This window comes from Humulus lupulus, chromosome X, assembly GCF_963169125.1.
Source record: "Humulus lupulus chromosome X, drHumLupu1.1, whole genome shotgun sequence".
NCBI classification, from domain to species: domain Eukaryota; kingdom Viridiplantae; phylum Streptophyta; class Magnoliopsida; order Rosales; family Cannabaceae; genus Humulus; species Humulus lupulus.
Genome location: NC_084802.1, coordinates 206,060,816 through 206,085,573, shown reverse-complemented (window position 1 = coordinate 206,085,573; position 24,758 = coordinate 206,060,816). Strand labels below are relative to the sequence as shown.

The 24,758-nt window shown below is 41.2% G+C and overlaps 1 protein-coding gene across 5 annotated transcripts in view; it reads right to left on the bottom strand.

The window, feature by feature from the left end:
- LOC133807033 (protein TIC236, chloroplastic-like) overlaps positions 1-24,487 on the bottom strand; it is a 28,768-nt gene extending 4,281 nt beyond the window's left edge. The window contains exons 1-5 of one of the 5 annotated variants that reach the window (XM_062245159.1): positions 24,031-24,487; positions 21,735-23,650; positions 21,144-21,342; positions 20,982-21,041; positions 17,305-17,562 (exon numbers count right to left, since the gene is read on the bottom strand). In XM_062245159.1, coding sequence (XP_062101143.1) covers positions 17,500-17,562; positions 20,982-21,041; positions 21,144-21,342; positions 21,735-22,960 — 1,548 coding nt within the window. In that variant the 5' untranslated portion in view covers positions 22,961-23,650; positions 24,031-24,487 and the 3' untranslated portion in view covers positions 17,305-17,499. Of the gene's footprint in view, positions 1-17,304; positions 17,563-20,877; positions 21,042-21,138; positions 21,343-21,734; positions 23,651-24,030 lie in introns of those variants that run through there. The other 4 variants (XM_062245161.1, XM_062245158.1, XM_062245162.1 and 1 more) reach the window with 4 other exon arrangements.
- Positions 24,488-24,758: the final 271 nt, after the last annotated feature.

Genomic DNA, 24,758 nt, shown 5'->3' with positions numbered 1-24,758 from the left:
GTGTGATCTGACTGGCACTAAATGTAGCCATCTCCCTCTAGAACTTTCATAAACCTGTCAAACCAAGCTCGAGGGGATTTTTTGAGGCCATAAAGGGATTTCTTGAGTTTGCACACCTTTCCCTTAGTGAATCTACCCTAAGTATACTTCTTCCACTAGATCTCTGTTAAGAAATGCATTCTTTACATCAAGTTGGAATAAAGGTCATTCTTTATTGCAATCAACAAGAGAACTAGAATGGTGTTCAACTTAGCAACAGGAGCAAACGTCTCTTGGTAATCAATGCCATTGGATTAAGTGAACCCTTTAGCCACTAAGCGGGCATTTGTAGTGTCCCAGAAATTTACTTAGCTAGATAGTAGTAGTAGTAGTAGCTAGTAGTACACTGTAGTATGTTAGTTTCCGTGGATTTTGGTTCAAGCCGGGACTTAGTTGGAAACTCATAGCAACAGTTATGAATTTTATAAGTTTAACCTATAGTTTAAGAATATTAATTATAACATAAGGTTTGATTAATACTGTTGGTTCTAGAAATATTATTTATTATAACCTAGGGTTTAGATAGAATTATTAAGAATGTGACACTTGTCATAATTATGTTTATTAAGGATTTAAGTATTTTTTATGAATAAATTAAATAAAAGAAAGATCTAGAAGCTCTAGAACCTTCCAGAAACTGTTAGGATCACGTTTAGACTTAGTCAAAGTTGTTTTATTAATTCAAAATATGCTGAAAAAGTGCAAATAAGTGTTTGATATATCAATGTATGTCGATATATCGCCTACGGAAGATACGAAAAACACATCGACTTCGTACAAACAATCGAACGGGGATTGGGAATATGGGGGAGGCGATATATCGCCTATAGGGGGCGATATATCGGCTCCAACTCTCATTTTTTGAAGTTTGAGGATTTTTCAATTTAAAAATAACTTTAACCACTTAGACCTGCCTTTGAACGATTTTAACCGAGTTTTGGGCGTCTGTTGAACGAAAATTCTAATTTTTTTTATTTTATATTCATTTATTTATTCAAATTAAAAAGGGTTAGTTTCACTCCTTGAACTCTACAAATAGGAACTAGTACTCAGCCATTTTCTTCATTCTTCAAGCATTTGTTCAGAGCCTCCAAGTCGCTAAGGTTACTATAGAGAGAAACACTTGGGTTTTGGGTTAAAAGCTTTATCATTCTAAGCTTTTCTAAACACTTGGGAAGTGAGATATAGTGAGATTTCAGTATCGAGGTTTAGATCAATTCATAAAATCATTCAAGGTATTCTTATCCCTAAGTTCAGTTCTTTATGGTTCTTTAGTTTTCTTTTATTTTCTTTTCAGATCATATCTCTTGTTTATGATTCTTGGTTAGGTATTTAAGTTTCTTGAAACTTAAGGTTATTTTCGGTAAGTTTCTACTTGGATGGTTTAGTTCTCTTTTCATCTTCATTCTTTAGAAATACTCAAGGTTTTGCTGTTGGATTTTAGGAGTGTTCCAATCCCGTTCTTATTCTCAAATATCCCGGTTTTTGGTAAGGAAAATAGGATAGATTATATGTGTTTATATGTTTATGTTATGATATGTTTTATGTTATAATATGTATATGTATAAATATGTTTTGTAGTCTTTGGGCATATGACTTGCTTAGATAGTGTTGACCCTCGATTTGGCCAACAACACGGAGTCAAAGAAAACGACAGAAAATGAGACGACAATTAAGAGTTTAATCTAATGGTAAAGAATAAAACGCCAACGATTTATAGTAGTTCGACCCCAAAGAATGGTAATGACCTACGTCTACTTAGTGTTATTATTGATATTGAATCTCAAAGTCGTGATCAAAGAACTAGGGTTCTTGAGTTTTACAAACTTTGGGAGAATTACAATAAAACGATGGATAATCACACTATAGCTCTCTCTCTACATATTCAGGAAAAAGATTAGAAATCAAAAGTCCCTTCCTTGAGTTATTTCATGTATATTTATAAGCTCAATGGGGAGTTACATGGGTCAATGGGCCTTAACTCTCCTTAATATCTGCGTATCAAGGTAATAAAGAGGAAATAATCAACGTAGTTATTACAAGATTACAATCGTTTAAGGAAATAAACTGAATCATATGACCAGCCTGGTCGTGTCTAATAGCTAAGCTTTGATGAAGCATCGAGGAGTCGGTCAACAGACGAACAGCACCCCGTCTTAATGACGCTGACACGTGTTACCCTCGTGTACAAAATCCCTACCCCATCATCCGCAACCATTTTGGATAAACATTTGCCCCCCAAGTTTATTTTACTGCGACCAGCATAAAGTAAACTTAGGAAACTGACTCTTCGCTTACCCCACCAAATCTGTCAGAGCCGCCTGTGCTTTCTTGAAAAAAGTGATCAATCATGTCCAATCAAGTCTTTTCGGTTTCCCAAAAACTTGTCTGACAGCTATTACACTTCCCCATACTTTGAAAAAAGTAATTCATGATTACTTCTTTTATCGTGTCGCAATCACTATAAATAATACCCCAAATCCACATTTTCACTTTTTACTTTTCACTCGCCATCTCCTTTTCAAGAACTCCAAAGAACTTCGACCTTCAGAGCCCAGAAATCCCAGGAAATTTCATCACTGATCCAAGGAACCTCCATCCGGACGCTCAAAACTTTCGTGTTCAGACTCTACCTTTCATCTAAGTAAGTTTCACGAACCCCTTAGACGTTTGAGTTGCCATGCAAAATTGTTTTGTCTTTGAGTTCTTGGCTGTTCTTGGCTAAAACTATCTTGGGGTAATGGGCATATTGATCGATGCTTGATAGGGTAGTGAAATAACGTTTCATAGGAATTAGGAGTCAGTTTGATAGTCGAGATTGTAGATTTAGTGGCGTAAAATCGAAGTAAAAATTCGATTTTTAAGCTAGTTGAAAAACTGGGTTTTTCCCGCCCTTTCGGAGTCGAAAAAGCTTTTTCTGAAAAACTTTTCACTTCTGCTTTTTAATCCATTTCTCAAACTACTCGTATAAAACTTAGTGCTTTTGCTAGAATGCTGCTGGCCGTATAAAAGCTTAACTTTTATACGCGAGCAACGTTATTCCAACTCTCAACACAAATTTTTAGGCTTTACGTTCTCATCTTCCCCTTTCTCTGTTCACAACTTTTCATGCAAGATCCGTGGGGAGGTGAGAGACCCATCGACGACGACTTGCTAGCTCAATTGCTCGAGGACGAGGAGCAACCGTCGCTATTGATACCAGAATTCCTTTTTCTCTAACTACCTCAAACATTTCTTCGTCCCAGCGCCAAAATATGGGTCGTGTTAAGTCTAAAGCCCAGAAAAAGAAACCTTCCAACCCTTCAAATCAGCCTGCTCCTTAGGCTGAAATTCCCTCGACCAGCGGTCGAGAAAGAAATATCCCCGACCCCAGCATTCAAACTCGCACCCAACTTCGAAACGCCATTCAACCAGATGTTGAATGGTACGTCGCCCCTCCTAGCCGAGTAACGATTAGGATGATTGCCAATTACATTAAAAAATACGAACTTCTTGGGGTGACCCTAGTCCAACCCACCAGAGACCAAAGGGCGAATCTGCCTGGAAACGCGTACAACACTTGGTCGAGGTATCACATCAAGGCAAGTGCGATCATGTAATGCCCCGAAATCCCTAATGCGTTTTAATGGTTGGATTAGTAAGCCGGAAGGGTCATAATTGTTTAATTATGCCATTAAATGATTATATACATGTTTATGTGAATTATATTATAATATAATGTTAAATGCATGCATATGGGTCCACATTTCATTTCAGTGGTGTTTTGGTAAATTGGCTCGTTGAGGGCAGAATTGTATATTTGTATGCATGTTGGTGACATATTGTTGAGACCACATTATAATGTGGATTTGTTTGGGCTATTCGGCATGAGACGATCTTTGAATATTAATGAGCGATTTAGTCATAACAGGTTTAAGTTCGAGGCTCGGGGTGATTTTAATGATTAGAGCGTTGCCGGAATTTAAAGGGTAACGAGATATGAAATATCGATGTTTGAGAATATCGAGAATAGCGGGAATTGGAGAGCGTAAATTATGATTAACGAAATAGGTGGAAAATGTCAATTTTGCCCTTGGGAGCCTTTAGAAATCCTTATTTGACCTAGGGGTATTTTGGTCTTTTCACCCCTATGATAGATTTAAGCCATTGAAGGCTGTAGAAGGAAGAGAAAACAGAGCATAGAACAAAGCCTTCTCCAGTACCTGTTTTTCCTCATTTTCTCTTCGAATTTTTGAGCCTAACTTGAGGATTCAAGCTTGGGAAGTAAGTCTTGATAGCTTGGGAGTGTGTTCCACCATTGAAGAGCATCATAATCTGAACTTGAGGTAAGTTTCTAGCCATTAAAATTCCTGGTTTGCTCTGTTTTAGCTTTGGTTTTCAGTTGAGATTTCTAGGTTGGATGATTGGTTTTGTTGGGAGTTTTTGGCTAGGGTTCTTGGGGTTGTGATGCTTAGGGCTTATGGGGATGATTTTCGGGTTCACTTGGCACCAAAAATGAGGTTTGGAAGCATTGGAATCAAGTTGGAATTGAAGGAGTCGAAGGAGGAAGAATCAGGGGAAGATCAGCCTGGGTGTAGCGCTACAGTGCCCACAAGGGGGCGCTACAGCGCTACCCAGGGTTGTGTTGGGCGGTTTGGGGTTCTGAGAATAGCGTTGGGGCGCTAGTGAGTAGCGCTGTAGTGCTTCTCTGTTCCTTCAGAATCCCGTTTTGAGTGTTTTTAAGTGTTTTTGGCTCGGGGTTTCAATCCTTAAGGCCTGGGATCGAATCTACTCACCGTGTGGGTACGTTTCGAGGTCCCGAGAGTGGGGTTAGGTCAAGACCCTTTCATTGTTGATTTTCATTAATGGAGGTTATAATTGGTTATGATTAGGTAACTGCTAAGGGATCAAAAGGTCGATCGTTCTCAGGAGTCGTTCTTGTTCTATTTCTCGCTCGAACCAGAGGTAAGAAAAAATGCACCCTGTGTATATGACATGCGTGGTTGTTGTTGAGGCATGTTGGTTACTAAATGTGAACATTGATTGCATATTAAATGCTAGCAGAGTTTGTTTACTTGTGTATGGCACTGATTATTCAGAATAGACACTGGTCGCGTATTACTAACCTGAGAGTCAGAAATGGCATAAGCATTGTAAACGCAGGGCCGATAAAAGATTAGATCTAATAGATATCAGCGTTGAATGACTCTAGGAGCATTAATGCTGGACCGACCCTAAGGTCGATGAAAATTATAAGCGCTTAACTAGTTTAGGACTAGTTACTCAAAGCCAAGGCCAAAGGCCTAGGTGACTGCTTGTCACATGGATAGGGAGCAGAATCCCACGGTTATGACTCTATGGTCATGCGATAGGTTATATTGGTGACCAGTTCATTGAGCACCTATCTTGATAAGCTAGTGAAAGGATCACTTATTTAAGCCCCGGTGACCCTATCGTCACATGGCTGATGGGAACGGAACCCACCTTAGTGACTTTTGCGACTGTCACTCATCTGTTTTGGACTGAAAGTCCTGAATGATTATTATGATCAATGTTGATACTATATTCATGCTATATTGTGTTTTCTTGCTGGGCTTTGGCTCATGGGTGCTATGTGGTGCAGGTAAAGGGAAAGAAAAACTCACCCAGCCTTGAGTGGAGAGCTAAGGTGGTGCTGTGTACATATGCGGCCGCTTGACCACCACGACCAAGGAGTTCTCAGAGGAACTAGGGGGTTTACCCTATTTTTGCCACTTAGGTCGGCGGGTTGTAAATTTAAACAGTAATGACCATTTTGAGTTGTAAATAACTTGTAAATGTTTTTTATGGGCCCATGAACTGTTTTATGTTCTAAATAAAATATATCTTATCCTTTTGATTGGTTTTCTACCTTAGCCTATTAATAATACCTAGAAGTACGTTTTTAACCAAAGAACTCGGGTAGCGAGTTAAATTTCCAGTTTACCATTCACCGTAACTGTTCTGGGGTAACCAGGGCGTTACATATCCTGCCTCTTCATCCTTTCTTCCAGGGAGTGGCCAATTATTTCGAGGTCGCTCCTTTTCAAATAACCCCTAACGGATATAGAATGCTTTCTGCACTCTATATCCTCTATAGCCATAAGAAATGGCCTGTCCCCACGCCACATAAGGTCACTTGTTTGACAGGGACGAAAATTTTAAGTACGCTCTCAATTTAGATTCAGACTTCTTCATACCAGAGAGTGAGTGTAACACTAGTAGAGTATATAATGTAGCGACCAGTAATGATAGCTCAGGTATTTTACTTACGATTTTCTTTGTTTCTTTTCCTAACATAACATACTCAGTCATTTGTACTATCTCACTGCTCGTGTATTTGCTTTCTTGCAGACATGGAATCCGAAAATGTGTTTGATATGTACTGTGCTCCCGAGGCTCCTGAAGCTCCTACGAGCAAGAAGAAAGCGAGCAGGCAGCATCACGGAGAAAGCAGTAAAGCGCCTCTGGCCAAGAAAACCCGTACTGCAGACCCTCCGGCAGACGTACCTTCAACAAATGTAACACCACCTCCTTCTCCCCTCGAGCAGCAAACTCCGCCTGCTTCAGTCGGGTCGACACCTTCCCCACTAGCTCCAGCTAACCAGACTCAGCAGGCTACCCCTGCTTCCACAGGGGGTGACATATCGAGTCGTGCCCTAAGATCAGCCAAGGACAGAATGGCAAAAATTTTGAGGCACGAACGTTGCCAAGAAGCGATGGCTGGGACGAAGACGATGACGTCGACCAGATCTTAACCCGCGCTCTAAATGAGCTCGCAAGTGTAAGTTGTCTTTTTTCTGTGTAGACTAAATCCTTTTATTTATTATAGTCAATTTAACTTTCGTGTTGATCACAGGCGATGCTAACCGTGACTCCTGGCCGTCTCCGCTCGGGAGCCATCACCGAACATTCCAAGGCTTCCGAGCAACAGCACGCTGAAGAACTCAAAGTTGCCGAAGCAAAATATGTTGAACAACTTGAGGTGGCTCAGAAGACAAACGCAACACTGCTCGAGGAGAAGAACAAGCTGGCTGAGGAGTTAAGAGAGAAGCAGACTGCTCTGGACAAGGCCGTCGAGCAAAGAGACCAGTTCAAGGAGTCTAACCGCATCAACTACCGCGAGGCTAAAAAGCTCGAGGAGGACCTGATTGCGAGCAGACAGGAGACTACAAAGCTGGAAGGCCGGATCGAGGAACTTGAAAAAGCCAACGCCAGCAATTTGGAGAGGTACAAGAATGCCACGATTAAGTGTTTCTATAACTTCTGGAAACACAACCAGGAGGCCAACTTCAGCTATCTTCCCAAGCGCACGAGGCATGCTGAGATAGCCCACTGTGTTGTTCGCCTGGCGGAAGAAGAGAGAGCAAGGATACATGCCTCGCCTAAAATCTCTTTGGCTACTGGCGTGAAAGGGGCGGACAATGAAGCTACAACTGTTGTTGACCAGGACACCCCTCAAGATCCTCCTTCCTCGTAGTCTACTATTTTTCTTTTATTCTTTTAAATACCCAACCTACGGGTCGTGATGTAGAGACAATATATTTTTTGATTGTTGCGCGGGCAGCTACTTTTTCCTTTTATCAAACAATTACATCCGAGCAGTAACTGCTCGCGGTGTAAAAGGTTTCCTTAAGATATTATAATATTTGCATTTTATTATAACATCTATCCGCATGACCGAACTTAGCATAGTACTTTGGTTTGACTTAACAAAATACAAAATTTTGAAAAAACTCTAAGTACCCTAGCATGCTTTCACTTATTTTGCTCATGTGTTTACATACCTTTCGATATGTCTTGCTTATTAGATGCCTTATATACCCCCAAGTAATTGAGGAGCTTTAGGTCCTTAATCACTTGCCTTTACCAAAACTTGTTCGAACATTACTGCTCGGAACAAATAATTAAAACGATAATACAACAAAACAACACACGTAATGAGCAAATACTTGTAATAAATACAATAATTGGCAAGAATGACTGGCTGCACACAGTCCCTTATATTTCTCGTAATAATTGGACAAAACGTATCTGTACGAGTGATCACTAAGATCTTACACTTATAAGCAATTAGTCACATAAAATGACCAACCCTTTTTCATAACTTGTAAAAAGTAAAATTAATAGAAGTCAATTCTTTAAGAAGAATTGTTTATTGATAGTACTTGCGCAGGTGTTCTCCATTCCAATAGCGAGGAACGAGATCTTCATTTAAGTGAGCAAGTTTGTAGGTGCCTGGATGGAGGACTTCTTCAATCTGGTATGGTCCTTCCCAATTAGGTCTGAGTACTCCAGCAGCCTGGTCGCAAGTATTTAGGAAAACTCTTCGAAGTACTAAGTCTCCGACGTTGAACTTTCTTTCACGTACTTTAGAGTTGAAATACCGGGCGACTTTTTGCTGGTACGCAGCTACTCGGAGTTGGGCTTGTTCACGTTTCTCATCGATCAAGTCCAAGGATTCCATCAATAGTTGGCTGTTAGAGCCTTAATCGTACGTTATCCTGCGATGCGAGGGTGGATCTAACTCAACAGGCAACATAGCCTCATACCCATAAGCCAAAGAGAATGGAGTATGGCCTGTTGCTGTTCGGTGGGAAGTTTTGTACAACCAAAGGACTTCAGGAAATTGCTCTGGCCATGCACCTTTAGCTTCTTCCAGTCTTTTCTTCAGGGTATACTTTAGTGTTTTATTGACTGCTTCGACTTGTTCATTTGCTTGGGGATGAGCGACTGAAAAAAAGCTCTTGATAATCCCATGTCGTTCGCAAAAGTCAGTGAATAAATCACTATCAAACTGTGTGCCGTTATCTGAGACAATTTTCCTTGGCAATCCATAGCGACAAACGATGTTTTTTACCACAAAATCCAGCACCTTCTTGGTCGTTATGGTTGCGAGTGGCTTGGCTTCGGCCCATTTAGTGAAATAATCGACGGCAACCACAGCATACTTGAGGCCGCCCTTTCCTGTGGGTAAAGATCTGATTAAGTCTATCCCCCACACTATAAACGGCCACGGACTTTGCATCTGTTTCAGTTCATTAGGGGCTGCTCGCGGGATTTTTGAGAACCTCTTGCACTTGTCACATCTTCATATGAATTCCATTGAGTCTTCATTCATTATTGGCCAGAAATACCCTTGCCTCAGGATCTTTTTTGACAAACTTTGCCCCCTAGCGTGGTTTCCGCAGAAGCCTTCGTGTACCTTTTTCATCAATTATTTGGCTTTCTCTTTCGAAACACGTCTGAGGAGTGGCATTGAGTATCCCCTTCGGTACAAAATTCCATCGACCAGGATATACCTAGCAGCATGTCGCTGAAGGGTCCTGGCTTTGTTTATGTCCGTTGGTAACACGCCTCGCGTCAGATACTCTACGTATGGTGCCATCCATGTATCTGCCATTTGGATCACCAGAGTGGTCTCCTCTGCTCGGATGCTTGGCACAGATAGCCATTCAACTGGCACTATGTTCAGAGTATCAGCATCCTTCGCACTTGCTAGCTTGGCCAAAGCATCAGCGTTTGAATTCTGGTCGCGAGGTACCTGTTGTTGAAGGGTGTACTTGTCAAACTGTGCTAATAAATCTTTTGTTTTGTTTAAATAGGCAACCATCTTTAAACCTCGGGCTTGGTATTCTCCCATGACTTGATTTACCACCAGCTGTGAGTCACTATAGATGTCAAGTACCTTTATATTCATGTCCCTGGCTAATCGTAACCCAGCGAGCAACACTTCATACTCAGCCTCGTTGTTGGAAGCAGTGAAGTCAAACCTGATTGCACAGTGAAATCGATGCCCTTCAGGCGTAATCAGGATCACCCCTACCCCTGCATAATGTTCGTTGGAAGAGCCGCTGTAAATAACTTCCATGAGGGAGGTTGGTTTTGAGATTCAGGCTCATCAGGCTCTTCGGTCTGCTCACTATATGTAAGTTCAGTGAAATCTGCAATGAAGTCAGTCAGGGCTTGCCCTTTTCTCACTGCTCGCGGCAAGTAAGAGATATCGAACTGCCCATTTCAACAATCTTCCTGCAGCCTCTGGCTTTTGCAGAACTTGCCGTAGAGGTTGGTTGGTCAAAATTGTGATTGGGTGAGCTTGAAAGTAAAGTCGCAGCTTCCTCGAGGCCAAAATTAAGCAATAGGCTAACTTTTCAATTGGTGGATATCGCAGCTCCGCTCCAATTAGCCTCTTGCTTACATAATAAACAGCCTTCTGCACGTCTTCTTCTTCCCTTACTAAGACAGCACTAGTAGCATATTCCGTAATTGCCAGGTACACAAACAAAGTCTCCTCATCGACCGGCTTTAATAGGATAGGTGGTTGCGTCATGTGAGTCTTTAATGCTTGGAAATCATGCCCGCACTCTTCCGTCCACTCAAATTTTTTGTTGCCTCTAAGTAGATTAAAAAATGGAACGCACTTGTCCGTTGATTTCGAAATGAATCTACTGAGAGCAACAATTCTTCCGGTCAAACTTTGATTTTCTGGCAATTTCATATCGATCTGGGCTTTGATTTTCTCGGGATTGGCTTCAATTCCTCTCGAGTTAACTATAAATCCCAAGAACTTCCCTGATCCTACCCCGAAGGAGCATTTGAGGGGATTCAGCTTCATCTGATATTTGTTCAATACATTGAAGCACTCCTGCAAATCCTCTATATGCCATTCTGCCTTCTTCGACTTAAACAGCATGTCGTCGACGTAGACCTCCATGTTTGTGCCGATCAACTCCTTAAACATGTGGTTGACTAGTTGCTGGTAAGTCGCACCAGCGTTTTTCAAACTGAAGGTCATTACTTTGTAACAGTAAATCCTTGTATCAATCCGAAAGCTAGTGTGATCCTCATCAGGAGAATGCATACTAATCTGATTATACCTGGAGTATGCATCCATGAATGAGAAAATCTCGTGTCCTGCAGTGGCATCGACCAGTTGGTCGATTATTGGGAGTGGGAAACAATCTTTGGGGCAGGCTTTATTGAGGTCTGTGAAATCCACGCATGTTCGCCACTTGCCATTTGGCTTTGGAACTAGTACGGGATTAGAAACCCATTACAGATAAAACGCCACCCTGATGAACCCATTCTCCTTCAGCTTCTCGACTTCTTTTAAGGCCTTTGATCTATCTTTATCGAGCAGCCTTCTCTTCTGTTGCACTGGTCGAAAACTCTTGTCGATGTTCAAGACATGGCTGATGACTACAGGGTCCATTCTGACCATGTCTTTGTGCGACCAGGCGAAGACTTCCTGGTTCTTCCTCAAAAACTCCACTAGTGGTTGTTTTGTTGTTGTCTCTAAGTTTTTACCGACTTTCACAACCCTAGTCGGATTTCCTTCATCGAGTTGGACATCTTCAAGGTCCTCGATAAGGTCCTATTTCTTCCTCAAAATCCCCAAAGCGAGGATCCAAGTCTCTATCCTCCTTTGGGCAACACCCTATTTGGTGACATTATCACCTAACTGGGCCTGAGCATCAATTTCCATTTGCAACTCTTTTCCGGGAACATCTCTCGACACACATTTCTTTGCCTTGGTTATCGAGGCGTTGTAGCACTCCATTGCTTCCCGCTGATTTCCCAATATGCATCCTACCCCTGCGTCTGTTGGGAATTGCATGGCAAGGTGTCATATTGTAGTGACGGCTCGTAGGTCGACCAGAATCAGCCTCCCAATTATAGCATTGTATGTCGAAGGACAATCAACTACTATGAAAGTAGTGAGTAATGTTCTGTTAGCAGGTGCAGTACCTGCTGTAACTGGAAGCCTAATCGACCATGTTGGGGCGAGCCCTTCACCGAAAAAACCATAGATGGTTTGGTTGCTTAGCTCCAGGTCCTTGACGGACAGCTTCATTCTTTCAGCGAAGACTTGTATAGGATGTTGACCGAACTTCCTGTGTCGACCAACACCCTTTTCACTATCATGTTGGCAATTTGTACGTCTACGACCAGCAGATCGGAGTGTGGGAATCGTACGTGCTGGGCATCGTCTTCAGAGAAGGTTATTAATTCCTCCTCTGTTCGAGCCTTCTTTGGTGCTCAATCATCCACGCTCATCATCTTGATGTCCTAGTCGTGGCGTAGGGTTCGAGCATGTCGTTCCTTTGCCTTCCCACTGTCTCCTGCAAGATGTGGGCCTCCGCAGATGGTGAGTAAAATGCCTACCACAGGAGCTGGTTGTAGGGGTGGCGAGCGTTGGCGTTGCAGGCGCCTGCTCGTTGCCACCTTGAGCCTCTTGCTGAGACCCTCTTGCGACTCGTACATATCTTCTTAAATGTCCCTGTCTGATCTGGAACTCAATCTCGTCTTTCAACTGGTTGCATTCGTTGGTATCGTGCCCGTAGTCGTTGTGAAAACGACAGAACTTCGTTGTATCTCTCTTGGAGATATCTTTCTTTATAGGTACGGGTCGTTGTAAGGTACGCTTAAGCTGGTCGCCTGGTAGACTTCCACTCGGCTTTCGACGAGGGCCGTGTAGTTGGTGAACCTTGGCTCGTATTGACTGCCTTTGGGGCGTTTATTTTCAGAAGTTGAGGGTTCATTGTTCCCCCGTTTCCCACCATTCCTACCATTGTCATTCCCGTTTCCCTTGCCGTTGCCATTGGGTTTTTCCGACCCGTTGGCGGCCTTGGCGAGTTCTTCCTTTGGCCCCTTGTCTTTTGTTGGCGATTTCCCTTCATTGGCAATCGTGTCCTTGAGCTTGATATATCGATCAGCCCGATCCAAAAACTCCTAGGTACTTCTTACCCCATTCTTTCTGAGGCTACTCTAGAAGGGTTAATGGCACCTAACCCCAACAGTTAGGGTTATCATCTTACCTTATCGCACACTGTCTTGGCTCCAGCTGCTGCTCGCATGAAGCGTTGGACATACTCTTTTAAGGGCTCTCCCTCCTTCTGGCATATCTCGACCAGCTGGTTGGCCTCTGTGGGGTGTACGCAACCCGCGTAGAATTGTCCGTAAAATTCCTTTACGAACATCCCCCAAGATACTATACTAGCAGGAGGGAATTTAAAGAACCACTCTTGGGCGATGTCAGATAATGTCGCGGGGAAGATCCTGCAGCGGGCATCTTCCGACACTTTCTGTATATCCATTTGTATCTCAAACTTGTTAACGTGAGATACTGGGTCTCCGTACCCATCAAAGTTCGGCAGTGTTGGCATCTTGAATTTATTGGGGGTTTCAGCCGCAGCAATCCTTTGTACAAAGGGAGTGCCCCTCCTCCTATCGTACTCTATATGGGACGTTCGTCCCCCGACCAGCTGTTGTACTGCCTGGTTCAAAGCATCAATCTAAGCCTGAACCGCTTCTGGGACTGCTGGCATACTCGTCGTGCCTCTCGCAGCGGTTGTTAAGTACATCCCTTAAATCATCGTCTCTGCGTCTCTGCTCGCTAACTCCTAACCGATCAAAGACGCTCTGCTGCTTGGATTGCCCCCCAACGTTATGGCTAGCTGGCCTGTTTTCTCTAGGCGGAGGGCTTCTGCCTCCACCTCTTTCCTCATTTCTCCGACCAACATTTCCTCTGCCGGAATCAGCTTCATTATAGTCACAGTCATCTCTAAACTGTGGCTGACTGCGGCGTGACCGACTGTTCATGCTATTTCCTCCTCGGGCTGGCATCTCCCGAGCGTCAAAGGGAGGCCTGCGCTGGTCGTTGGGTCCTCGTGCATTGTTATGTCGTGGGGGGCCCCTGACCGCAGAGCCTGACTCGATGTTCCTTTTGTTGGCAGAAAGACGCTGTCCCCTGCTCGGTAGATTCGACTCTTCATCCCCTGGGCGTCTAGGGCTGCGGGGCAGCTTCTCGACCTTATTCTGCCTTGCGTGCTGGGGATTGCCTCGACTAGCCTGAGATGGAGGCTGTTGTTCAGGATCCCTAGGTGGGACATCATCCTGAGCCATAGGCGACTGCTCTGGCCTTTGAGGGCTTGCTGGCTGGAGCGCAGGGCTAGGATTGGGACCTCTTTGAGGTGGCGCATTCAGCGGCTGACCTGGCTGAGAGGCTGGCGCAGCCTGACTCCGAGCCAATTGGATGGCTGCCTCGAGAGCGGCCATGGCATCCCTCTGCCGACGATCCATGTCCGCCTGCCGCTCACTCAGCTCTTGGCGCTAGCATTCAATTTCCCTCTGCTGCATCGCCATTGTCTCCGCAGCATTCTCTTCAATGACCCTCAGATTACCCAACTCGTCCTGCAACACGCCCAGTGTTGCCCTCAGTGTTTCGGAATCTAACTCCTCTTCAAACTCCAATGAGGTTCATTCTCAGCCACATTTGGGGGAGGAGGATGGGATGGTGCAACGCCAGCAGTCTGTCCAGTCTTCTTGGATGTTTTCGCCATTAGATTTTCTTACAGTTTTTTATCAATCTGTCAATGAAAGCACTAGAATGTTGACCCTCGATTTGGCCAACGACACGGAGTCAAAGAAAACAACAGAAAATGAGACGACAATTAAGAGTTTAATCTAATAGTAAAGAAGAAAACATCAACGATTTATAGTGGTTCGACCCCAAATGGTAATGACCTACGTCCACTTAGTGCTATTATTGATATTGAATCTCAAAGTCGTGATCAAAGAACTAGGGTTCTTGAGTTTCACAAACCTTGGGAGAATTACAATAAAACGATGGATAATCGCACTATAGCTCTCTCTCTCTCAATATTCAGGAAAAAGATTCAAAGAAAAATCCCCTCCTTGAGCTATTTCATGCATATTTATAGACTCAAGGGGGGTTACGTGGACCATTGGGCCTTCCTTGAGCTATTTCATGTATATTTATAGGCTCAAGGGGGGTTACATGGGCCAATGGGTCTTAACTCTCCTTAATATCCGCGTATCAAGGTAATAAAGAGGAAATAATCAACGTAGTTATTACAAGATTACAATCGTTTAAGGAAATAAACCAAATCATACGACCAGCCTAGTCGTGTCTAATAGCTAAGCTTTGATGAAGCATCGAGGAGCTGGTCGACAGACGAACAGCACCCCTTCGTAATGACGCTGACACGTGTTACCCTCGTGTACAAAATCCCTGCCACATCATCCGCAGCCATTTTGGGTAAACAGATAGCAAGCCCCAAGAATATGTTTTGTAGTCGCTTGGGCATATGACTTGCTTAGATAGCAAGCCCCAAGAATTTTTTATCATTTTCATGGTTTAAAGTTATGATTTACCCTACCTCGATTAGTAGACAGAGGACCTAGATGGGTTATCATATACTACCATGTGATCTAACCTACCTCGATTAGTAGACAGGAGACCTAGATGGTTTATCACATGCCATGTTAATGAGTTAATGGCCATTAATATTGTAGTCTTATATAATATATGTTTTTATAATCATATGTTTTATAGTATATGTTTATGTTATAGTCTTATGTTTATGATGTATGTTGTTAGTAGATTTTCCTTGCTGGGCATTAGGCTCATTCCTTTATTTTTAGCTTGATGCAGGAAAATGATTATGGAAGGCGGAAAGATTCATGGCAGCTTGGCTTGTGTGTTGAGGATGAATGGACTGCGTGACGATCAAAATCGAGGATGACGTTGTTTTTAAGTCTTTTTATTTATGTCTTTATGTATTTCCACATTTAGTATTTAAACAATTAAAGTTTATGTTTTATAAACAATGAGATCTCATACCATATCACATTTTATTTTATATTTTTACCTTATCTTGTATTGGTACAATACTTTAGGTTTTAAATAAAGTTATGTTATTTATAATATCCCAAAATAGTAGCTATGTCTAGTAGTTTTAATGGTCCAAGGTCTTAAAAATAGTTGGGTCATTACAGCCTTGAATCTTTCAATGCTTCCATCCGCCTTATGCTTGACTGAGAAGATCCATTTGCAGCCAACCGTGCGTTTGCCAAGAGGTAGATCTGTGAGGATCCATGTTTCATTCTTTTCAAGTGCTCTAAGTTCTTCCATTGTGGCAGCCTTCCAATCAAGAATCTGCAGGGCTTCCTGGATCGATGTGGGAACCTAAACTTGGTCCAAGGAGGTGATAAAGGCTCCATATGTAGGAGATAGGCTTGAGTAACTCAGATAATTGTGAATGGGATGTTGAGTGCAAGAGCGTACCCCCTTTCTGTGAGCAATGGGGATGTTCAGATCATCTGACACATTTTCTTCCATAATAGGTTCAGGTCTAGCGTCTTCCTGTGTTTTTTCAAGGATGAATGAGATCAGGTCATATTCTTGACCTTGTTGAGTTTGTGTAGTGGCTTGTTCAATGCTTGCTAGTTGTTTCTTTCTCCTTGAGTAAACCTGGATCTCTTTGCTTGGGAAGGGGACGGGACTTAGAGAGATTGGATGAGGAGTTCTTGGCTCATTTGATTTGGCTGAATGATGAGGTTGGACCTCTTTGCTTGGAATGTGGATAGGACTTGAAGAGATTGGATGAGAATTTCTTGGCTCATGTGATTCAACTGAATAGTTTGGAGTATGGGCAACGAAAAGAGTTGGTGATGTTCTTGGAAGAATTGTGTTGTGAGGAAAAGTATTCAGAGGAGAATCAACTGTATTGTTAATGAGAGAAACAAAGTCCCAATTTTGCAATTCCTGACTATGGTTCTCCCTCGGAATTGTAGAATTGGTGTAATCAGGCTTGTCTTCAAAGAAAGTGGCATCCATGGAGTGGAACAACTTTTTGGAAATTGGACAGTAGTATTTGTAACTTTTTTTATTGGGTGAGTAGCCAAGAAAGATACATTTGGTGGCGCGGGCATCAAGTTTGCTTTGGTTTGAGGAGTGAACATGGACAAATGCAACACAATCAGACACAAAGGGGAATTTGAGACACAAGATGTGAGTGAGGATATGATTCAAGAAGGATTTGCAGCGGAGTTTTGAACTTTAGGACTCGTGATGACATTCTATTTATGAGATAGGTGGTTGTGAGGACAGCTTCACCCCAGAATCTTTTTGGAACATGAGATGAAAAAAGTAAGGATCGAGCTACTTCAAGTAAATGGCGATTTTTACGTTTGGTCACACCATTTTGTTGTGGTGTGTCGACGCAGGAACTTTGATGAACAATCCCATGAGATTGCAAATATGATCCAAGGACAAAATTGAAGAAGTCACGAGCATTGTCGGTTTTTAATACCTGAATGTTTGTTTGAAATTGGGTTAGAATCATTGTAACGCCCTAGATAGCCAAGACTGTTACACTGTGTGTTTATAAAGTGCTAGACTTACTAATCAAGTCATTTAATTTAAAACGTGTTACTGAAACTATAAAGGAACTAGGGTTAAAACATTTTGGTCTTAAAAGCCACATTTGACGTAAGAAACATTATCTGTTTACACGGGATCCCAAAAATATTAAGTTTGAAGACCGTTTACAAAAGTCATAAGGTTTAGATACAATAACAAGCCATATTAAGGCAAAACAAACAGTTAGGCAATCCCTGTCCTGATCCACCCCTCGACCATGGTGATCGAACAGTTGGCTATGTACATTCAACCCCGCAGGCCTCCCACTCAGGATTGGTCCAGCTTGCCCTTGCCTTTACCTGTACCACGTAACACCCGTGAGCCAAGGCCCAGCAAGAAAACGCAACAACAGAGCATAAGCAATCAACAGTCAAATCAATATCTCATATTGCATCACATAATCTCAACTATATAACCATTCAGTAAAATCAAGTATTCCACATACTAAACATATCAACTCATATCATATACAGTTCACAAATGATAACTAGGGCTAGTGCCCTTAGGCCGCTCCCTCCGTTATCCCATTGACTCCGGCCCGCTTAAACCGAACTCAGTGAATATTAAGCTATCCTCGGCTACCAGTGGCCAAGCCGCGCCCTGTGCGCAAATATTATGTACGGCACTCTTAGGCCGCTTTCACATGTCCCATGGCATAATACCATCATTGACACGATACAAATATCGGGAGCACTTGGTCCCATCACAAACATATAACTGGGTATAGTTTTCTTACCTTTCAATTCACTAGCTTTGATCCCTCGACTCCTTGAGTACAATCCCCCTCGAGCCCTAGCGCTCACCTAAACACAATCATAGGCCAAAGTCATCATTAATCCTCAAGTCCAAAACCTAGCCTCGGGGCTAATCCTGAGCCCCCGGGAAGTCCTAGTTCCACCAAACAAGGTGGTGGAAACAAACCCCAAACCCTTGGTCAAAAACCCTTGCAAATAACCCTAAAATCCCCTTCAGAAGGCAGGGTAGCGCTACAACGCTCATGGAAGGGCGCTACAGCGCTACAAACAGAAGCAAAATCCCCTCAGCAAGCTTGGCCTAGCGCTATAGCGCCCAAAGGCTAGCGCTGTAGCGCTAGTCACAGGCAGGCTAACACCAGTTTTTCCCTCCTGCGATTTCCTCGAACCAGCCTCAACCAAAACTCCTCCAAATCTTTCCCAAATTCAAAAACAACCTTATGACCATACTCCACTCATCCCAAGCACCCCAAATACCTAGAACTCAAGCACATGCATCCCCAAACTCAAAATTCACCATAGCCACTTCTAGACAATGAAACTCAGCAGAAACCAGTTGAACATCAAAGTTAGAGCTTAGAATTTATACCTTTGATGGAATTTCGACCTCAAGTTGTCTCTAGACCTCCTTGACTTGCTTCTCCTCAACCCTTGGCTCCAACTTCCCTAGAATTCCCCATCAACACAGCTTAGATATCTTTGCCAAATACCAAAACCAGAACTGAAGGAACTTACAGAATTTACCTCAAGTGTTGATGAATCCTTGCTAAACCTCTGCCAATTCCCCAAACTTGGCTTAGAATTCTTGATGCTTAGTTTATCCCAGCTCTCCTCTGAGCTTTGCTCCAAAAATCCTCAAGAAACTGATGAAGGAAGCTTAAACCGACCTAGAAAACTCTCTCTGTTTATCTCTCTTTCTTTTCCTTCCTTTTTCTTCTTTTTCAGACTTCTACACTTCTCTACAATTTCCACTAACATAAAGTCTCAGTAATTCCCATATTAAGAAAACCAAATGACCCTAATGCCCTCCCCTTTATTCCTAACCCTTTAATCCACTTAAGGGCATTCTAGTCATTTTACCCAATTCCCGTTAACTCCTCGAGTGTCTCTAATATTTCCCGCTTAACTCCCAATACCTAATTAATCACCAATAATATTCCTCAATGTCAAGATAGACTCCAGTATATTCGCTAAATTCCCATTTATACCCCTGAGCTCACCCCGAGCCGGGTATAAATCCCCGCCATGACTTTTTCGCTACTTTGCTCACTAGGATCGTCTCGAGTCACAAATCACAGATATATCCACATAATAATGTGGTCTCGACAATTATCACATATATCAATACAGTTATTCCCATAATGGCCAAAATTACGATTATGCCCTTCTAACCTAACCAGGGCCTACATGCATACTAATACACATAGTCATGCATCTCAAACATTCAAATAGTCATATAACATGCTTTAAATCATAATCATGCATCTTAATCATTAAAGTCACATAATTCCCATTATGCCCTCCAGGCACACTAATCAAGGCCCTTAAGCCTTATTAGCAAATTTGGGTTGTTACAATCATTTTGTGGAAGTTTTGAAAAATTTGATTTGTTTCAGACTTTTCTTTCATGAGGAATGTCCAACTTAAGCGGCTATGATCGTCAACTAGTAACAAAAACCAATGTGTCCCACTGATATTCTGAATTTGGATGGTCCCCAAATATCCCCGCGAATGAGTGAGAAGGGATGAGAGGGTTGATGAGGTCTTGGGGCAAAAGAGTGACAAGAGTGCTTAGAAAATTGAAAAATATCACACCGGAGAGACTGAGGGTTTATATTGACAAATAGGGATGTGAATAAGTGTTTGAGGTACAGGAAATTTGGATGACCTAGACAATAATGCCATAATGTGATTGTACTGATTTTACTGGACTGGTTTACTGATGTAAGAGATTGACACTGAGAGAGACAACAATGATTTCCAGGGTTAGACTCAGGGATTTTGATTTTTAGCAGATTCAAGCCCTTGCTGAACTCAGCCTGGCCAATCATCATCCCCGATTCCACATCCTGAAAAACACAAAAATTAGCAATAAACTTAGCTTCTCAATTAAGATCTCTATTCAATTTGCTCACTGAGATTAAATTACAATCAAGTTTGGGAACATAAAGAACAGAATTTAAAACAAGACTTGGTGTGATTGTTATGGTCCCAATTCCGTCTATTCTCGAACACGAACCATCTGTTATGCGGACAGTGCTATCAATGGAGCATTTGCTAAAAAATGAAAATAGTGATCTATCACCTGTCATGTGGTCTGAAGCACCAGAATCCACAATCCAATAGGTATGAGGGGTTTGAATAACCTGGAGTGCATGAGTGTTGATTTGTTATGCAACTATAGAGAAATATTGTGAAGAACTTTGTGCTGCCATAGAGAAATACCAGCGAAGACGAGGCAAATGAGCACGAATGAATGGTGCGCCGGAGGACTGGGGTTCGCCGATCGGAAGATGGGCAATCTCCTTGGGCCGGAGGTGAGAATAAAATAACACTCGAAAATGGTTTTCTAGGATTGAACCTCAAGAGTACCAAATCCTAAATTTTTAAGAAAGAGCTGAAGAAAAATTGAAAAATAAATCCCAATTTTGAGTTTCTATTGCTCTGATACCATGAAGAAAATAGTATGAAAGAAATTATTTTTATTTTTGTATTCTCTATCTTTTACAAAACATAGAACTAGGCTATATATACAGCAAACAACTATGACCCTTCATATTCAAAAATAAATACAATAAATAGGAATTCCTATAGACTAGGAAGCCGAAACAACAATTGGAAACATAAATTCCTTGCTGACAACATCTGAAAACCAATAACTAGCATGATTTCCTACCGTTTGAGATACATCTAATGTAATCATGACAATGACAAGTAAAACTAAAGTTAAAAGCATGGAAAAGCACCTTGCCTGTGGCTCTTCCTTTGGACCACTCAATTGGAATTTCTAATATTCTCTCAAAAAGCTGCAGAAAAACAAGGTATTTAAACATTCTTATAGCCAAAAGTCCAAAAGAAAAGTTTGACGGTCTCAATAATTTATCAATTCAACATGTCGTATACCTTACCGGAGCAAATAAGTTCGCAATTTTCAAGTTGGCATGCCATTTCTCTTCAACAATGTCAACAAAAACATCTGCAGACAACCAACCACCATCTTCACACATCAAATCTGATCTCCACATCATACAGTTCCCACTCAATTGTACATGAACTTGACCATAGTGATTTTGAAACTTCACATGTCCGCTGACATTCTCCATTTCCCTATACATTATCAAGATTTGTTATTTCAAAGTTACAATCAGTAAAATATAATGAAATAAGGATTTCCAACATCACTATACTCTGGTTTCTGCTAATATGTTTACCACATTGTAAAATCATTTTAGTGACTTTTTTCTTTTTTGTTTTATATTCATTTCTTGCCTATCAGTGTCATTAGAATATCAAAGTAAGGCATGAACCATATTATAATAAGCAAGTTCATCATAAAATAATAATAATGATAATAAATAAACATGATTATAGAAATCACAACTAAATTAGACCAATAAAACCAGTCTTGGAAACAAAATCTTTGGTCAAAATGCAAAACTACTGAAAATACATATATATCTTCAAAAATCACTAAGAAACATAACAGAAACAGCTCACACCTTGGTTCCATGTCACCATACGCAAGTAGCATTAGAGTTCCACCTTTGAAATAGACAGAATCCAACGTAACTGGAAGCATTTTCTCGATGCCTGCATCGTGCACTGTATCTACCCCATCAACTAGTTCTGCAACAATAAGTTCAACTCTAGGACCCATATCTGATGTCAGCTTTTGAATGGGACCAGAGAATAAGCAAGATAACAACTCCTTCAGATTTCTAGAAAAAGTGGGAAAACTTGATTTCAAGGATTGGGGCCAGATAAAAGTTGGACGGTTTGCTTCCAGCTGAGTGTCAAGCTGTATGGAGGTTGAAAGATTCTCTTGGTTCTCAAATTTCTCATCATTGGTACTCCCATTGACTACATCACCTCCTACATTCTCACTTTTCATATAACAATCAGCATTAGATCCTGCAACACTTGTGATAGGAGTGCCAGCATTAGCATCAATCTCATTTTTCACTGAGAAAGTGTCAAGATTTGTAACATCATAACCTCCAGATGACTCTGAAGACTCACTAGACTTTCCATGCAATAGTCCCTGAAAATATGCAGCAGCCGCTATTGCACTATGCCCAAGAATTCTTCTTTTGGCAGTAATGGTAGATGCTGAGAGATCACTTCCATTAGCTTTCTTATTGAATTTGTGCCTTTTAAGGCCCTGTATTACTTTGGACCAGAATTTAACCCCAGAACCTGGAACTTTTACACCAAATGATTTCTCTAAATCTGCATGCTTCATGTCATAATCGACACCTGTGTCCAGGCAATGATGACCTCTCAAGTGCATCCTCTCATCCATGCATAAAAAAGACTCTAAACTTGTAAATGCTATTGATTGACTGCCACTTTCCTTCATAACATCACCTCCATATTGACTAGATTCCTTATCAGTGACAATATAACCCCTTTCTGCAGCTTTCATGGCTGTTTCATCCCTTTCTCTTTCCCAGCGAGAAGATGCTTCCTCTCTAACAATCCTCCTGGTTTTTGTAGGGTAATCAATTCCTTCTTCAGTTGACAAATGTCTGTTTGAGCCATCTCCCGTTGAAGGTAACCCTAGCCAACTAAAATCTTTCTTCTGCACAACCAATATACTTGGATGAGACAAAACTACATCAACCACAATCTTTCCCCTCCTCAAACTAGCAAAAGGACGGAGTCGAATTTTCATTGTGGGCACCTCCCCGCAAGAGAATTCCTCATATGAGGCCCTACAGAGCATGACTATAATGTAATGCTTAAAGGTGAAATACTTCGTACCTTACCAAAAATCAAGTTTGCGTTGTACATATTCACTGACTGATGAACAAACAGATGGTAAAAGTTTAGCTTCAATAAACCCTTTGGCTATTGACTACCCATACCATACTAACAAGCACACCCCAGAGATCACAGCTACAAAAACAGAACATCTAACAAAAAGTAATCCCTCATTCCAGAGAGGGGACAAAGAGCTCACCAAAGCCTGGCTTCGAGTAAGAAGCTCTTCAACACATTTTACCTTGATTTTATATCTAGAGCCTAGAGTGCTCTTTAACAACTCCACATTTTGTCCACAAAAATGTGAAAACCTAATCACTTGAGTTATCCAATTATTCTGTTCTGCACATACACACCAACGATATCGCCTTTTTCCCAACTGCCCTCCATCCAAGTAAACAAAACTTCCCGCTGTTCTACCATGTGAAGAAGACCCATGAAGTGGAACCCCAAGAAAAGGGCAATGGAGTCTCAAACTCATGGTCTGGTCTCCTTCGCCTACATAACAGATACACAATTTGGACTCATACGTTGGAAATGGGGACCAAGAAATTGCTCCTAGACCCCTGACCAATCACACCATTACAAAATGAGCACCCACTCCAGCTCCAGCCCTATTCAAGAAGCAATATCATGTTCCTTTAATCATCATCTACACAAAACCACAAAATAAGAGTATAAAACAAAAGGAAGACCAAGAAGTATTATTATAATCATTATTTTCCTCTAAGAAAAAAAAGTACACAGCTGAGCTGAGCTACTTTAGTATGCCGTCATTAGAATTCTATTCATGGAGACCTCTCCTTCATTTTATCCTTATTGTGTAAGCAAAAAAAACAAAAAAATATATATTTATACATGGATAGAGTAGGTTTCTCGTTACTTTCTTCGAATTATAAAACGACCAAACACAAAGAGTGTCTTTTTAAGCCATTTTTTCAAATCTTTCTTGAAATTAAACAAGCTGACGAACAATAACAAGTTTGAAAAATTGAACTAAAAAACAATAATAAAAACGGAAGAGAATATAACCTAGAGAAAGGGTAATATAAATGAGCATTCTCGTGTGGAAGAGAGAGAGAGAGAAAAAAAAAAAGAAATGAATCCTGGAAGCTGCAACTGAATATTGGTTTGCTTCCCAAATCACCCAATTCCCTTTCCTTTAATTTTCTCCTTCTTTTCCAATTGAGTACGAATGTGAGAAAGCGCTTTGCTTGAGTAGAAAGCTGAGAGAGAGAATTTGGCAATTTTTCTTTTTCTTTTTCGTTTTCTTCTTTCTTTTTTTTTTTTTTTTTCTTTCTATTTGAGAAGTGGCGGTAAATGCTCAAATGGTTTCTTCACCGAAGAAAAGAGCCACCTGTACCTGAACTTGAGTATAAACGCAAATGACCATTATGACCTTATCTCTCCGTAACATTAACGTCCTTGTGTGTGAGTGAGAATATTTTGAATGAAGTTGGTGCATTCATATATTTAACACTTTTTTTTTAGTAAAAGTGTCACTTAAATATTGTTCTAAAAAATTGTGTCAATTTTAGCACAAAATGTAATATCAGAGAAATTTAATACAATAATAAATATTTTTTTATTTATTATATTGTCACTAATTTATTAATTAATAACTAATCATATTATTTTTTTACACAAAAAAAATATTAATTTTTATATATTAGTAATAAATATTAAATTAATTGTTCACCTATTTAAGTTAATCTCTTTTTTTTGTTTCAAACAAAATCTACAGCATTGGAGATGGTTAC